Genomic DNA, 18,068 nt, shown 5'->3' with positions numbered 1-18,068 from the left:
ACAATCGTTTAACCCCACTATCAAAACGTTTATGAGGCTGTTGAATGAGAATGTTGTTGATAATACCTCTATTTGTAATACCAACATTAAAAGTAATTTCAGTAAGTCTGATAGATTGGCTCTAAATGCATTGCGTGACAATAGTTCGTTGATTTTTAGGTCTGCTGACAAGGGAGGCGCTCTCGTCATTCAGGATGCGGACAAATATCATACACAGGTTATGAAGCACCTGAGTGACGAGTCCACCTATAGTTTATTGACCAAGGATCCCACTGATGTTTTTAGTAGGGACCTTAGAGATGTTTTACAGTCGGGTGTTGATTCTAAACTAATTTCCAAAAAACTTATGAGCAGCCTTATACCTTCCCATCCTATTGTGCCAGTTTTTTACTGCATTCCTAAGCTGCATAAGTCTATGACAGAACCTCCCGGTAGACCGATAGTGTCGGCTAGGAAATCGCTTTTCCAATTATTGTCGGTATATATAGACAGTTTATTGCAGCCATGTATAAGGTTACATCCTTACTATCTTCTAGATACCACCTCATTGCTCCGGAAATTGGAATTAACTCCATATTGGGGGGATAATATATGGCTATTCACGGTTGACGTGAGTAGCCTTTATACAATTATTCCTCATACCGATGGTTTGGCGGCAATAAGCGATTTCCTAACCGACAACATTAATTACACTGGTCCGGATATTGGTCTAATTACCAATCTATTAAAATTAATCCTCACAAAAAAATTTTTTCTGTATCGTGATAAGTTCTTTGTGCAGAACATCGGATGTGCGATGGGTGCTGCTGTATCGCCGTCTTACGCTAACATATTTATGTTTAAAGTTGAAAAGGAATTGTTGTTCTCTGACCCCTATGTAGCGGGTAGGATTGCACTCTACACCCGCTACATAGATGATCTCCTAATTTTTTGGAGGGGTGACCCTAATGACCTCATTGAAATTATTGAAAGCCATAACAGAAGTGAGAGCCCAGTAAAATTGACTTTTACATATAGTGATAGCCAAATACATTTCTTAGACGTGAATATCAGTCTAGATGAAGGCATTATTAGTACTTGTTTGTTCTCCAAAAAAAACGATAGAAACAATTTATTATTACCTTCTAGTTGCCATCCTAAAGGTTTGATACATGGGTTGCCATACTCACAACTGTTACGAGTTTATCGTATTAATTCTGATAGAACTATGGCTTTAACTCAGATGGATTCTATGATTGATAAATTCATATCACGTGGGTATGATAAAATACAACTTCTTCAAACTAAAGAAAAAATCTTGAAACTAGATAGACATTGTCTACTGCAAAGATCAAAAATTAAAACTAATGACCAGCCCATTTTCCCATGGGTTAATACATTCAATCAGATGAGCCCATTGATCAATAAGTCAGCGAAACAACTATGGCCTATGGTTCAAACAGATTCCGACCTAGGATTGGGGTCTACTAGACTGTTGTCAAGTTATAAACGCCCCCCTAACCTTAGAGACTTTTTGGTGAGGACATATACACCCCCTGTTGATAGATCCAGAAAATTGGGTTGTGTACGGTGTACTTGCACCACTTGTCGATATATGATTGCGGGACCTATTTTTTGCCATCCACAAACAGGTAAACCTATCAGTATCAGACATACACTCACTTGTAATTCAAGGTACGTCGTTTACCAAATAGTATGTCCGTGTGGACTTAGCTATATTGGTAAAACGGAAAGAGCGTTCAAAGAAAGAATGGCAGCGCACCGTTCTGCAGTTACAAATACCTGGGAGAAGGGAACCACTGAACAACCAGTGGCCCGCCACTTCCTATCTGCTAGACACAATTTGTCCACTATGCGATACAGGATGATAGACCACATTGCCTCCTCACTACGGGGGGGTGATCGTGGCCTTGCCCTGTTACAATGTGAGGCAAAATGGATTATTAATTTAGGTACTGTGACACCCAATGGGTTAAATGAAAATGTTAGTATAAATGTTCTATTGCATTAAATGCTCTCCTTTCCTACTAGTAGTGTTCAGGATATGTTTTCTTTAAAAAGTTTTCTTTAAAACTTTTTCTTCACAGCCCGCTATGGTTTTATCCTACAAATAATAACTTTTTAGATACTGCGGGTAACCGCACGCATTGCTGTTGCTGTTGTATGTTAAATGTGGTATGTTTTTCTTTTGTATGTGTTTTTTATTATATTGCTATTTTTGTTTCACTGATTGTAGTAACGTTGAATTATGACATCATCTGGAGGCGTCACCCGGCTGGGTGTGGACTCCGGCCATGTGACGTGTACTTTGCTATTTAAATCTTGTATGTGCATGTACCTGTAGCCTGATAATAATACGTAAATCGTATTGAAACGTTGCTAAAGCTACAAAGCTAATAAAAGTTTTTCTTCAAAGAAGCTGGAGTGCTGTACATCTGTTTGGAGTGTATCGCAAGTTTTGCTGTACTGGCACCCGCTCAAGCACCTTGGAAAGAGGCTGTGCCGGATCACCTGTATCGTATATATATATATATATATATATATATATATATATATATATATATATATATATATATATATATATATGAATCATGAATCGTCCCATCACTCTATTTCAGAAATAGTGAAGACTCCGGTGCTAATCAATCCAAGATTGGAAATAAATGCAAGTGTAGTTGATGGCACCCATTAGATTTTTTACTGCACAGCGGCAGATAATAAATGTGTAACTGACACAAAGATTGTGGTTCAACGTTTCCGGCCAATTGCCCTTTATCAAGACATGAATAAAACAGTGCAAAGTACTTACATATATAGGTGAGAACAAAACCAGGGGACCTCGTGCATCAATCACCGGCAGTGCGCCCGGTGGGGTACTGATGATGTAATTTGGAGCATCAGAGTGACCAGGGGGCGGGATTGGGACACCTAGTGGGCGGTGATAAGGATGTTGTGAATGGGACTGAAACAGTGAATGAAAAGTATACAGGGACATACAATAAGAGTCATAAATGAATTCCCATGTGGGGCAACCCGTCTTTTCCTCCTTCATTAACTAATTCTTTATTCAATTTGTGGAAGGCTAAAGGCTTAGATACATATAACAAGATTTTTTTACCCAGCAGGATCTATCCTCACCTTTTCAGACCTCTCACAAAAATTTACAATACCTCACACACATCAGTTCATGTATTTTCAGGTCAGACATTATTTAACCTCAATAAAAGCACAGAGTTCAGATAATATCACCCCTATTATATTGTCGCAGGTAATATCTATAGACCTGCACTTTAAATTCCTTTTAGTTAAACAATACAAAGTGAAATACCTTTATATGTTATTGATGAAGAAGCCCTGTGTGAACCATGTACAATGGCGTCTGTTATTGGAAAAATGGGCAAAATACTTACCTAATAATCTAGATTAGATGACATTGTGGATCTTTACTCCACTTTGTTGAAAGCCTTAAATTCTGTATACCTGCAGCAGGTTTATTTACGAACATTACCCAGGGCATATATTACATCCCATAGACGTAGGTACATGGTACTTGAGGAAACAGGGCATTGTATTAAATGTGGTGTAAACCTGACTTTGCACACTGCATGTGGGACTGTCACAAAATAAAAAGGTTTTGGTGTAAAGTTGTAACCTTTCTTTCTATAATATTCCACGTAAAATTGTCTCCAGAACCTTTAGCACTTATGGGACTTATCTTCTGCAAGTAGCCGATGGACAAAATTAAGGAACCCATGCTTCCGTTATTGATCATAATGATTACAGTGGTGAGAAAATGTATTCTAATTCATTGGACCAAGAACACTGCTCCGCAACTATTAATGGTCAAACAAAAACTTTTACAAATACTGTATTTTGAAACGAAATATGCCAGATTGGATTTAGTCACTGGAGCTCAATAAAGTTATACAAAATTGTCTTTGTTTATGGACACTCTTGAATCCTCCACTAAAATGCATATCCTCTCAGTATTCTAAAATGTTCAACTACTTGGTTCCTCTTGACTACATGGATATATTATGGTGGATTGTCAATGGCAGATATGTAGAAATTTGAATATATATCCAATATACTTTCAGATAAAAAGAAATTTACTATGAGTTACATTTTATGTGGAAAAGGAAATATTATCCCACCAATGATGCCCCCCCCCCTTTTTTCCCTTCTCCTAATCCCCCACTTCTGTCTATCATCTAATTATTAGTTGTGTTTATAGCATAAAAGCCTTGACTTATTGCATTATTTGCAAATTATTATATTATTATTATATGTATATTTCACAGGTAAACTTTCCAATAAAAAGTATTTTTTTAAAAAGTCATAAATGAAAAAACTAAGATATGGATGTATCAGATGGATAAACGCAGGGTGTGCGTGAAAGTGAAATTGGAGGGGCACAAAGGGAATATGATGAAGCAGGGAATCGCTGGGTGACTGATGCATGGGACTCTGGTCATGATCAATATAAGACAAAACACAATGTTATGACATAGCAAAGTAATGCGATAAATGGTAAAAGAGTCATGATGCAAAAGACAAAAAAAAAATACAAACGCTTTATCGATGCATGCCCAGGGGAGTAACCTGAATCCAGGTATAGATGCAGAGATAGATGACATCAGAATAAAAAAAATGTACAAACATATCCAATGACGCTGAGGCAATACGGTGCACATGCAAGCCAACTGTACATAAGGCAACTGGCAGTCAATGGCAAATGTTGATCATAGAATGCAGCATGTAGTTATAAATTATAAATGCACTAAGGTGAGGTACTGCATAGTAAATGATGGAATATGTAATAAAATAAGTACCATGGTTCAGGCGATGCTGGGTGGACACAGAACGAAAGATGGCAGTGTCAAGGGGGCAACAGGTGAAGGTTAAACATGTTATAACTGGTGCTAAAGAAAGTCTGATCAAGAGCCAGAAAGGTTCTTGAACGCCACGGATATGTCCGAGTTAATAAGTTCATATGGGGGATTTATAAAAAGCAGGAAAGGAGGAGAATCTCATTGAGACTATGGGGCTTCCAACCTCAGTAGGGCACGTCCTCTATCTCCACTATGCAGGCTGTCAGGTATACAGTCAATCATCTTGTATTTCATGTTGGGTAAACTGTGTTTAAATTGTTTCCAATATCTTGTGACCGGTTGGTCTAATCCTTCCCTGCTAAGGGAAGCCCTGATGCTGGATTTATTCAAGGCGATCTGCTCCTTGAATTGTCTAATGGTCTTACCATTGTATAGGGAACCACATGGACGCTTGATATAGTTTTATTCATGTCTTGGTAAAGGGCAATTGGCCCGAAACGTTGACTGACAATCTTTGTGTCAGTTTCACATTTATTATCTGCCGCTGCACAGTAAAAAATCTCATGAGTGCCTAGTAAACTTGTGTGTGTGTGTATGTGTATATATATCCAAATTAAATCACATAGTATTTCATTTCTGCATAATGTTCTTTTCAGTATCAGTTTTCAGATATGTAATGCTCATACAGGTTGAGTATTCCTTATCCAAATTGCTCGGGACCAGACGGATTTTGGATAACAGATAATTGCATATTTTGGATTTTTGTATATTTGAGGTGTCTTGCATTTATGTTGTATAAGCACATTAAACACATGAAATGTACACAAATATATTTTATTTGTGCATAAATCAAAGTGTGTATACAATCTCAGACACTGAATTTGAATGCCGAACAATCATGTCCATGCACATATTTAGTTCCAGTTAAATGTTTTTGCCCCAGTTTGGCAGTTTCAGATACCCCCAGTAGGTTTTTAGCAACAACTAAAAAATAAAATAATAACATTTTGGAGACTATGGTTTTTGGAATAATTTGGATAATGGATATTTGGATAAGGGATGAGCTCGCATGTGCATTTTTTTTATACATGGATTGACAATGTACTGAGAAATATCTATCTGCATGAGCAATTGTAAATTAGAAAGCAGCGCTTATTTATGATAGTTAGTCTATTACTTTTTCTTTCAATCCAAAATGGCAAAATAAGTAAAATGCTGTAACACAGCATTGAGAACTATCTACTTGTGCTTTGTATTTATTGAAAAATAACAGTAATATAGAAACACATTTTACAGTAAACCCCATTCATACAAGTTGCATAAAATAAGTGGCATGAACGGACCTCCAGTATGAATCAGATTGACAAAGCACCATGCTAGACATTTATTTTGTGATGAGGAAGTACAGTTGAAGATTGAACTTGGTGATACCAATATAAACCAATGAACTCACTGTAGATTAACCTCTGAGCTGTTTTTTTAAACGCCACCATTTTTTATTGATGTGCTGTGTATGACGTGCTAAAAAAATAAATTGCCTATCAATTGTCCTCCCGATCAGATTCTTTCGATAGTTCTTCATATACAGCACATACTGTATATCATACTGTATATCTCATATACAGCACATACTGTATATCCTACACATTGCTTCCAAAATAGAGACAAGCATCATATTGTCTTTTTTAGGATTTGATCCAACTTTTTCTGATTTGAAGTGATGCATCACACATTGCATTTGGAATGCAACACATCCTGCCATTGGTCACATGCATAGTGGCATGTAGAAGTGGTGTACATATGTACAATTGCAGCTAAAAAATTAAAGGAAAGCTGTTCAAATAAGAGTTTTTATTTTCAATGAGATGACTTCAAGATCTATGACACCAGCATAATTTTGTGATTGGAAATTGTATCTTCTCAAGGGATAAACGGGAGGACACAAAGGTTTTTTTTTTTTAAATCTGCACACACTGAACAATTTAGGCCCTTAATTGAACAGGCAGTGGACCACTGTACATTAGTTTATACCAGTGGGGGTGCCATCCTGACCAACTAATCGTAATGATTCAGAGCAGACAAGAGAAAAGAGGTTGTTTGCGGATGCACTTCTAACAAGCCATGGATAGAAAGTACCAACATGAAATTCAGTTATTTCTAAAAAATAGTGGATTGCTCCTTTTATCTTTATTAATATGAATTGGATAAGGAGACACCCACAATGTAGCGAAATAAGAGGTTAAAATGACATTGACATACACACGTATAGTGAAAGAAAAAATAAAAGATGTGTTTTTAAAGTTTAAAACATAGGTAAAAGTAGCTGAGAGTTGTGGTGCTTGGTGTACTGAGGAAAAATTCCCACCAGGGTATTATGACCAGTAATTATTGGATTAAGTCTTACAGGTTGTTTATTATAGGTTCCCTGGTTACAAATAAAGTTATTGCCTTTATTGGCTATGTACTATGTAACAGGGAAAATACAACAGATCTCCACAGCACAATATGTGATATTCAGCCTGGAAGTCACAGTAAAGCCTTCACCAGATAGGCTTTAGAAATATAACAATAGACAAAGGGGAAATAGTGCACCCTGGCGAATTACACAAAAAACGTACAAAACTCAAGTATCTCCTTTGAATACTAAAAAATAAACATTGACATAGGGCAAATAATGTTTGATGACTGGTGAATAATTTTATTTTTTACACCACACTCACATGGGAGCAGAATAAATGAGCATAGCAAAGAAGAATGGCTGCTTTTACTTGAATCAGCTTTGATTTCTCCCTCTTTTTCATGTGGTGCTCAAAACAAGTAGAAATAGTGCAATACCACTTTAATAAAAAAGGAGTAATTTATTGGGAAAACTCACAATTTTGGTGAATTAAAAAGCATATAGCCCTTAGGAGGGCATTAGTTCCTCCTGGTGACCATTTCAATGGAGTGTTCTGTAAAGATGTTCTCCCACATATCCGACCAGCAGTATGGCAGTTTGAGCAGAAGGCTGTTTCAATAGACTCCGTGTCATGGATCACTCGTCATTGAGCGTCTTTGACAGATGAAATAAAGGAGAGGGACCTCTGAGTGCGAAGTGCTCTAGCGAGCCTTTTACCTGGTTTATTCCTCCAATGGTAATGCCTACAGTATTGCATCTTTTCCTATAAGATAATTTCCAACAGCTAAATTTTTGGGAGATTATTAATCTGACTTTGCTGTTATTTTCTTAAGTACGACCCAAGTTAGATTAATTTCTCACGTACAACGCTTTTATGGGCTTCCCAAATGGTCATATTCGGGGGAAACATTACAATCTATATACATAACTAAGGTGTCCTCTAACTGAGATTTACAATAAGGGTCAGAGAGGAAGGACTCATTAAATTGCCAGGAGCGGTGTGGGGGATTCATGGCACCTACAGAGAGATCAAGGTGTACAGGGGCATGATCGGACCAGGTCATGGGGCCAACAGAAGTATCCTGGACCATATGTAAGTGTAAGTAATTAATTACTAAGACAAGGGGTCAACTCAGCCTGAAAAAAATGGGTCTCTTGGACGAGTACTATGTCTGCTCTCTCCCTGTAGAAGGAATGTAGAGCCTGTGTCCTCTAAAGTTAATGCCATCTAAACACATGAAAGAGGGAGGTAAAGAGCAACATTGGATCCAAAGGGGAAAAGAGAAAGGCAGGAAAAAAAATGAGGAAAAAAGGAGAAAGAGTGCAGTAAACCATAGGGAGAAAACATAGCATGACCAAATAAAACTGGCAACAACTACAAGCATACAACCACATGCAGACACTGGGGAGGCCACAAAGGTTCTTGTAAAAACAAACAAAATTTGCAGTAGGGGGAACTAGGGGCCGTGACTATATTAACCCAATTAGAAAAGTCTCAATCAATAGATGAAAAAGGGGGAAAACAAAAGGCTCTACCTAAACAGATAAGGAACCAAATTAGAATGAAAATAACATTTGCACCTAATAGAGAAGGCATAGTGTAAGAACAGCTTATTGTGATAAAATTTTATATAACCAACAATTACAAATGCACATAGTGGCCCTTATTTTGATTGAGTCAGATGGCTCCGAATGTGGACGGATGGCCGATGGTTGGTGTTTGTGCATGTGCGGAGGCGTATCTGCGCATTTGTGCGAACGCCTCACACATACGAACACGGCATGAGTTCCATACAGAAAATGATAGTACGGAACCATCCGATCAGGGGGTGGAGAGGGGCGTGAAGGGCTGTTTAGGCTCATTAACATATGCGTACCCCCCACGTTTCATGGGTGTTCCCATGAAAACTCTGGGCATATGTATGGTAATGCAGCCATGACGCACGTGTAGGGAGACGGACAGCTGACATAGCCGGATGTCAGCTGCCCGCCCATATCCCTGCTTTCATTCGGAAAAATGTCTGTGTGGTCTGGAGCACTCGGTGCTGCCTGACTACTCGGTCCATCATTCAATGGTCGGACGGTGTGAGTTATCTGTACGGTAGGCTGGGCAAGGAACACTCGGTTCCGTCTGAAAAATGCATCCGTCCGATTCAACTAAAATAAGGGCCAGTGTGTCAATGTTTATTAAAGATAATTACCATTCATAGTCCAATCAAGGGAGATCTTGTGATCGGGGAGAAGTTTCTCCCTTGGAATTTTTCAGGTTTCGGACATAGTGCCATCTATCCCTCTTGGAGGTTTTGGAAGGGGAAATAGACAGCAGATCAGGGAGGAAGATGTTTTCCAAGCCCAGTTTAGAGCAAAAGTAAGGCAGGTCAGCAGGAGAGTGCAAGGATAACAGTTTTCCGGCATGGGAGATCTGCAGGGAAAACGGGAAACCCCACCTATATTTTAGATTCAATTTTCGTAGTGTTTCTTTTAGGGGTTTTAGCAATCTTCTCTGCTAAAGCTTATGCCACGAGAGATCCTGAAAAATCTGTACTCGAGCTCTATTAAAATCAACAGCCTCGAAATCTCGCACCTTCCAGTGTAGATCTTCCTTTAGGGAAAAAAAATGAAGACTACATATTACGTCCCTTGGATGAGCAGATGCCAAACTCTTAGGCAGGAGGACTCTATGGCCCAGTCGAATTCTATAGGGGTTCAGGGTCGAGACCTAGTACTTCTCCAAACATCTTGGTGAGTGCATCTATGAGTCCAGAAGGGGGAACAGATTCTTGAAGACCTCCTACCCTGACGTTATTTCTACGCCCATAATTGTTCAAGTCCTCCAGCTTGTATTGTAGTGCTTTCAGATTGGCAGGCTGTATAGAGAGCACCTCTTTTATAGAGGTAAAGTGATCAGTGTCATTTTCCATCTCATCCTCCAAAGAAAGGACTCTCATCCCTAGTTTTTTAATGTAGGCTTGGACTGTGCAATCTGGGACTGGAACAATCCTGAAGGCGCGAATCGAGCGCTTGTAGATCTTTTTTAGAAGGGAGTGCTCGAAGATGTGTTAGAACTTCTCCAATTTCACTTCCTATCTGCAACATTTGAGCTTGGAGATCTTTGGCTGGTGGAGATTGGGCCATCTTCGGAGGATCCCCTGAAGGGGGAGGAACCGATAAATATAGTTTGCAATTTGAGGAGTGGAGATATAATACTGTTAAGTGTCAAACGGGAGCCCTTCCCCTACATACTTTTCCTGCCTCTGCCCATTAGAAAACAGATACATACTGTATATACTGTATGCATAACAAGAGTATAACACTGTTTTATATGATCTATAAGGGAAATACAACATGGTATTTGAATGTGGCTAATTACTTCCCAACTCCAGGGATTTTCATTTATCATCCATGCTGGCAGTTATTGTGGATTTTGTTTAGCATGCTGGCAAATGAAACAAAAGTCCAGATAACCAGCCCTATCAGCTGTGTTTTTCTTTAAAATAAATAGATCTGGAAACAACCCAATGATATGTGGCAAAAAAAAAAAACGAGTACAATTTAATTGGATGAAAAAAATAAAATAATGAAAAGTAAAAAAAAATAATAATTTTGTAGCACAAATAATTCAGGGGCTATTAAATATCCTACTAAGTGTAGTATGTAGTATAATATATAATTGAAATTAGGTAAAACGTCCTTCCCATTGTTAATTATTTAAGATTAAAAACAACTCCTTGGCCAAAGCAAGCTTGTCATACATTTTCTTTAAAATAGCCACATACAATATTAAAATTAACCCTAGTGGGGGTGTTATCTGGTGTGGGTGTGCATGTGTTTGTTTTACAGAAACGTTTGTTACTATTGTGTAAACTCATATTATAAGCTACATTTCTGCAACAATTTACTATACAATTTTTTGATTAACGAAACTGGCAATGACACTAGCAAAGCAGCATTTAATAGTAATAAAACAGGGAGTGCTTGCTGTTTGAAGTCTTTATACTACACCGTGGAAGATACGTTTTAACTTTGGAAGGAATTTCAAACAAATTGTTTGTTGTGAAGTATTTATACAGACGCTTAACTTCATTTTCACAGCAGGTTTTGCTTGAAGTGTTTACATATGTTCAGTAAAATGGGCATGGTAGTGAATTTATTTTGGCGCAAGTAGTTACTGGCTTGGCTAGGCAGAGAGGATAAAAACACTTGCTTAAGAAAATTATCTCAACAGTATTTCACTTTGGTGAGTGCATATTGCAATTAAGCTTCTCCAAGTGATCAGTACGGATTTCTATTTCTATATTGCTGTTGTAGCTCGAACACATTGAATGTTTGCCACCATTACAAAAATACTACTAGAATTTTAGTTATTTCATATTCAATTATATATTATATTTTAATGTTTTGTTTTCCTTTTTTTTCACTGTGTTCCTTTTAGCTACCTACCCTCATCTTATCTTATTATTGAAATAAATTATGGTTATAAAGCACTACGAGGGATATGTGCAGGGCCGGATTATAATGGGGGCACAAGGGGACAGTGCCTCTGGGCCCCCCTCTAGCTAGGGGCCCCTGTGGTTGGCATGTATTAAAAAAAAAAAAGGTTTTGTGCATGGGAGTGGGGTAGTTCTGCAGCTTCACCTATCTGCCAATGTGACAATGATTAATGGTGCTGAGCATTGGGAGCCAAGTGTGCAGTGCATTACTGGGAGTTGACTAAGTCCCATGACACTTTGCACCAGAGGGCAGAGGCTGAGACGTTTGTGCTGAGCTCTGATTGGTGGAGCTCATTACATGCTTCTCAGGCCCATGGATAACAGCAGCAGCAGCCTAGTCATGGGAGGGTTTTTAATCAGGCAGCGCTGGGACTGTGATGTCTCCTACAGAGTAAGGTGCAGAGGGACAAACACAGGCTTTTCATGTGGTACAGTATGTATGTATGTATGTATGTATGTATGTATGTATGTGTGTGTGTGTGTATATATATATATATATATATATATATATATATCCCCTGAAGTTACCCATTGACCAAGTTTATACTGCCTTTACTCTGTGTTTTGACAGTTTAATATTCCCTCATGCAGTTTGCGGCCAGTAATGACAAGTGCAAGGGGGGCCCCCCTGTCTAAAGTGCCCCGGGCCCCCTAAAGGCTTAATCTGGCACTGGATATGTGTCAAGCAGTGCAAAGAGTGGAGAAGTTGTGCATACTGTAGCAGCAAATTAGCTTTACTGCAGCATTTAAGTACATTCTATAGAAAGTTAGAAGATGATTGGTTGCTATGAGCAAGTTTTTCAGTCTTATACTCTTTGCACTGCTCGATACACGACCGTTTAAGCAAATTAGTGATATCAGAATTATATAAGAGCCTGAAACAGAGTTATTTGCAGGCCTGCTCAATGGGTGGATCATGCAGTTTTTCATTCTGCACATGTGTCAGATCATATACAACTTTGAGCAACTCATTGTCGTATGCAACTCAATGGAAGCTCCACACATGGTTGAAAAATGTCAGGAGCCGATTGGCTGGTACATTAGCTCTCTCCACTTTCCTTTTCCAAGGCTTAGTACATCTGCCCCTGTGGCTATGTGAGCAAGCCAATCCATAGGGTTGATGCAATCGCTAACATAAGTTGTGTAAATATTGATTCGGAATTCTGTGCATGCAATATGTCCCATTTGCATGCAACTATAAATGTACATAAAGTTATATATTTACATACACATGAAATATAGAGCCTAATACAGGTTGGTTCTCAAAAAAATCACTCTCTAATGGGCAAAACCATGTGTACTTGAGGTGGGGCAGATGTAACTTGTACAGAGAGAGTTACATTTGGGTGGGGTGTGTTCAAGCTGAGATCTATATTGCAGTGTAAAAACAAAGCAGTCAGTATTTACTCTGCACAGAAACAAAATACCTCCCCCAAATGTAACTCTCTGCACATGTTACACCAGCCCCACCTGCAGTGCACATGGTGTTGTCCATTAAAGAATGAGTTTGCTGTTGCAAACCAACCTGTATCACCCCCCCTCCCCCACACACACACACACACACACACACACACACACACACACACACACACACACACACACACACACACACACACACACACACACACACTTTAAAGTAGAGGAATTAATAGAATTATATAAAATTAGGTTTCACAGATAAAGAAATGCCAGAAGTAATTCAGCATAACTGAAATGTAATGGGTGTGCATCTGGTAATTTGAGATACTTTTTGTTTTTGCTAAATAATTTTTTTTTGTTGTTTAAACCCCTCATTGGTACAGTGCACTTTCATTTTGGTACAGTGAACTTTAATATGACTTCGTATGATGGAAAAAGAATTCTGAAACCGATATAATTACAGCCCTTGTAGATGTTGTGTTTTTGGAACAGAATTACAGTATGTTTCAGTAATAAGCAGATGAAAATTCTGTAGTTCAGCCTTTTGAATAACACAGGAATTAAAGACCTTATTCACCCCTGATAAATGCTAGCTTTGCCGTTAATCACAACAAACAAGCTGTTGGCAGATGGTGTATATTGTTTCATTACCTAGAAACAGGTTTTTATTTATTTATTTAACACTTGTTAGTCAATGCTTGCTTGTAGTTGTTCAGTATAAAATTCAATGCATCTTTGTGATCAAGGTCTGATTAATAAAAGTAATCATGTCATGATTAACACTTAACTTAACTTTAAACCTGAAATAACGACCAACAGACTTACTGTAGGTTTGTCAGAAATTGTTTGCTGTAATTTATTAAACAACTTGAAATCAATTTATTGATTAGCCCCACTTGATTAATAAAAATGAATTAATGGTGGTCAAGATAGAAAGGCTATTATTTCAATTCCACCCAGTGGCGCAGGCAGGGGGGTTTCTGAGTACCCAGAAACCCCCTAGGAGTCTAAGGGCCCTAGGCTGAAAGCTGAGGGTCTCCTCTTTCCATGGGTACAAGAATTTTAAAAATCGGCCCTTGGGAACCGGAGATATCTGACTTCAAAGCAGTGGTCCCCATCCAAGCCTGTTAATTGCTCTTCTCAGTCAGATATTTCAGGTTCTGTCTGACTTAGAGTTTTTCTGAGGGTATATTCCAAAAGCTGGGACTCTCCCCCTTTGAAGGACACTAGTAGCTTGCTGATCCAGGCTGTACATGCTGAGCGGTTGATATAATATCCCCTACCACCAGCGGGACATCAAAGCTTCCCCCACCCCTACCACCGGAGGATCTGTAGGGGCCCCAATACATTGCTATGCCCAGGGGTCTACACTGCTGTTGACCCCCTGTATGTATATAATAAATATATATATATATATATATATATATTATTTATAAACATTTGGTCTATCTATAATACTTTAACTGACCCGGCATATACTGGGTCACCTAAGTGTCCATCTCCGTGCTTTGCTCCGCCCCTCTGGAAACCCCCTTCTGAAAATCCTGCTTTTGCCACTGCCACCCATAACTATCCTAACTAATCAACCAATATCCTAACAACAATCGGTATCCACTCAGCCTTCTAGATTGACTGACCACCCGTCCGGGTGGTGTCACTGTCCCTGGCCGGGTGACCCAGTGAAGGCTTATAGTCAACAAAGGTGAGCACACCAAAAACAACTATATACAGTGAATCAACCTTTAAAGAAGACCCTAAATTGATTAACCTGCTGTTCTTTCCAGCCAAACAGCCAACACTAAGAAAACACCCTACCAGCAGCCTAACAGTAGGGGAGGGAGGGTGGGAAACTAAGGAAAAAGAGGGAGGCTCCTCCTCTTCCTGAAACTCATATCCTCAGCTAACTTTGCCACCCCTGCATCCTTATTGGATGCTGAGTCACATGCTTCACTACGTCGTCACAGCCTCGAATGTTTAACCCACTGCATGCCTATCTCAGTCATTCCGTTCTGTTAGCTGTTGGAATGTTTTACCATATGCTAACAAATAAGAGATCGATACATGTATAAAATGTAAGGAATCATATACTGGATATACTGGATTACAATGTGTTCTAGCAATTATTATCATGATACAATGCTAGCTGTGTGATGTGATCGATGGAATACCTGCTATGTATTAATATATCCCTCTGACCATTTTCTCTGCCCATGAAGCAGTGTATACTGTGTACAAAACCATCAGTTTCAGTTTAGTTTATAAAATTATTGGATTTGCTATAATGAAATTAACCACCAAAGTTTAAAACTCTGAGCCTTTTAATGTTATAGGTGTATGTACAGTAAATGATGTACAGTATCCAGTGTTTGCACTGCATATAAAAGATGTATTGAATAAATGGACCCACTGAAGTAAATTTAAATATTAAAATACATTTGTGAATTTGTTTTTCTGTTTTAGGCAAGAGTGAATCCAGTTAATGTCACACCATCTATACATGCTGAAGACCAAGACAAGGATATTTTTCCAGTCTCTGACCGGCCTGGCATCCTGTTCTTCATCCTAGTTGGTGAGTCTTTGTAACCATTCTACCTTTGCTTAACACTTTTAAGCATCATGTATTGTATACAAATGACCTGGTTATAAATTAGAGGCATGTTGAAGGAAACTGCATGGAAAAATAACATATGTATTACATAATCTGAGCCATAACCATTGCAAGATGTATTCAGGTCTGTACCAGCAGCATTGTTCCTTGACAATGCATGTTGGATACTCTGCTCTCACTGGGAATATCCCCAGTAGGCCAAAGCACATGTAATGCTGTGTACACACGGTACAATTTACCCTTCGATTTTGACTATATAGTCAAAATCGAATCGGGATCGCACAGACATCGAATGAAGATAGAACATATTTTTTAACTTTCTATCCCGATTCGGTGCCAATGCGCAGAGCGTTTAGCTGAAATAAAAAAGCCAAATAGTCAGTGCAGCAATGACTATATAGTGCAGATTAAATGTAGATAGTAAGAATTGTATGTAAATAGCACGAGTTAGCAAAGATTTCATAGCAATCAATTCTTAGTCGAATAGCAAAGGAATCTCACTGTGTGTACAAACCATAAGGCCTCCTGTCAGCCAGTGACTTTGTAAAAAAAAAGAAGATGTGCACCGTCCCCCTCCTGTCTCCCACATAAACAAACATTGCCATTTTACAGAGTAGAGTACCCAATGCTGCAAATACTCATCTAAGACCAGTGTCCACCTATATTCATTGTGACATCTGTTAAATGGGCAGAAGTGGGTGGTAGCTAGGTGTGCAACAGTGTCTGGGGTATTCTGGTCTCCACTGATGGATGGGTGGGATAATTGTAATGAGTTATTTGTCTGCTTGATGGAGGTTTTTGGGTCTGTGATCAACCTCAGTGGGAGGTGGTGGGGTATTATTTGAAATGTGGAGGTTTGTCATGGCAGCTTAACGATCTGAGGGCCTCCAAACTGCCAAGCATATTGAAACCCACAGCTTCCACAAAGGTGAAGCAATGTATTAATCCCACCTATGTTGTTATTGGTTCAGCCTACATTTGATCTGCTGGCGCCCACATGAGGCCACTTCGGTACTTATGTAATATCTGTGCTCCCGTTCTTCTTATGAGACCGCGTCCCCTTGCGGGGCTCGCTACGCTCGCCACGATTCGGGTGCGGTGGCTCGCTGCGCTCGCCACACTATATAAAATCAACTCCATGCGTAGTTGGATAGTAGGGGTATGAAAAAATGGGTTGCATTTAACATGGGAGCCCAGATAATACATAAGTACCGCCACTTCTATACATTTTTCCAGGGCCCTTTTAGTTCCCAATCCACCCCTGTACAGTGCAAGCAGTACTCATGCATTTATTTATTTTGCAAGCTGGTAGATACTGCTTTTATTTTGCATGTAGACCACAGATAGTGGCCAGCAATGGTTTCTCCAGATGTGAGGCTGCATGCAAAAAGAACTGCTTAAATATGCACAAAAAACACAGTTGAAGAGTCAGAGATTAATCCACAATCAGTCAAATGTTGAAGTTTTAGCGATCAGCCTGAATTTACACCTGTCAAAATGCCCCCATAATTGATATATCTTTTATTTGTAAATAAATTTCTATAGCACTGTAGATAGAATAAAGAGCAAACACCATGTCACATATACACTGTACATACAGATACATTCACAGCTGACATAAATGTGTAATTACAATGTGCAAACAACATAATTATGTATTGTGACTTACATTATTGAGGAATATATACTGTATACTGTAGTTGGTTGGCACACGGAAGAAAATGTAACACATTAGCAGTACAGGAGCTTTACAATTAGAAGGAGGCATGGTAGGCTTCAATGAAAAAATATGTTTTAAAAATTGGAACACTATATGAAAGCTGAATGAAGAGGGTATAAACCAAATTAGAGTGGATCAATGATAGTGTGGGAGGATGGTGGTGTTTGGAGTAAGGTAGGGGAGGACATCGGTGGACTGGTAATTAGAGTGGAAAGGGGCAATTGTATTAATTTTGTGTCCATCTTCATTAGTTCACAAATATGTGACTATGCCCTTAGTGTGCTTTGCCAATGCTAGGTTTTTATACAGATTATTTAAAATGTATTCTACTACTGTAGCCTATAGCTGAGGATACAGCTGAGGACTCGGCAACATTACGGGTGATGGGGCACCGCAGGGGAGCCAGCATCAGCAAGTGCATACACACTTGTCAATGCTGGTAGTGATGGTGTGATGGCAGGGTCCATGCTGCATTCTGCAGTATGGCCCTCACTAGCAATGTCTTCCATAGGCCCTGTATGTGTTCACACTGGAAGTTTTGAACATTTGGACTTTCCAATGTGTCAGAATCTGCAAAATTGTTCAAAAAGTCATCTACTAT

The 18,068-nt window shown here is 38.9% G+C and overlaps 1 protein-coding gene across 5 annotated transcripts in view; it reads left to right on the top strand.

The window, feature by feature from the left end:
• Window positions 1-18,068, top strand: part of PCDH15 (protocadherin related 15) — a 1,154,330-nt gene that overhangs the window by 558,478 nt on the left and 577,784 nt on the right. For all 5 annotated transcript variants that reach the window (XM_083149096.1, XM_083149095.1, XM_083149094.1 and 2 more), the window contains one exon: window positions 15,600-15,708. In XM_083149096.1, coding sequence (XP_083005222.1) covers window positions 15,600-15,708 — 109 coding nt within the window. The remainder of the gene's footprint in view (window positions 1-15,599; window positions 15,709-18,068) is intronic.

This window comes from Crinia signifera, chromosome 6, assembly GCF_055691185.1.
Source record: "Crinia signifera chromosome 6, ASM5569118v1, whole genome shotgun sequence".
Taxonomy (NCBI): Eukaryota; Metazoa; Chordata; class Amphibia; order Anura; family Myobatrachidae; genus Crinia; species Crinia signifera.
The sequence above is the reverse complement of the archived record's forward strand: the minus strand, read 5'-3'. Positions and strand labels throughout refer to the sequence as shown.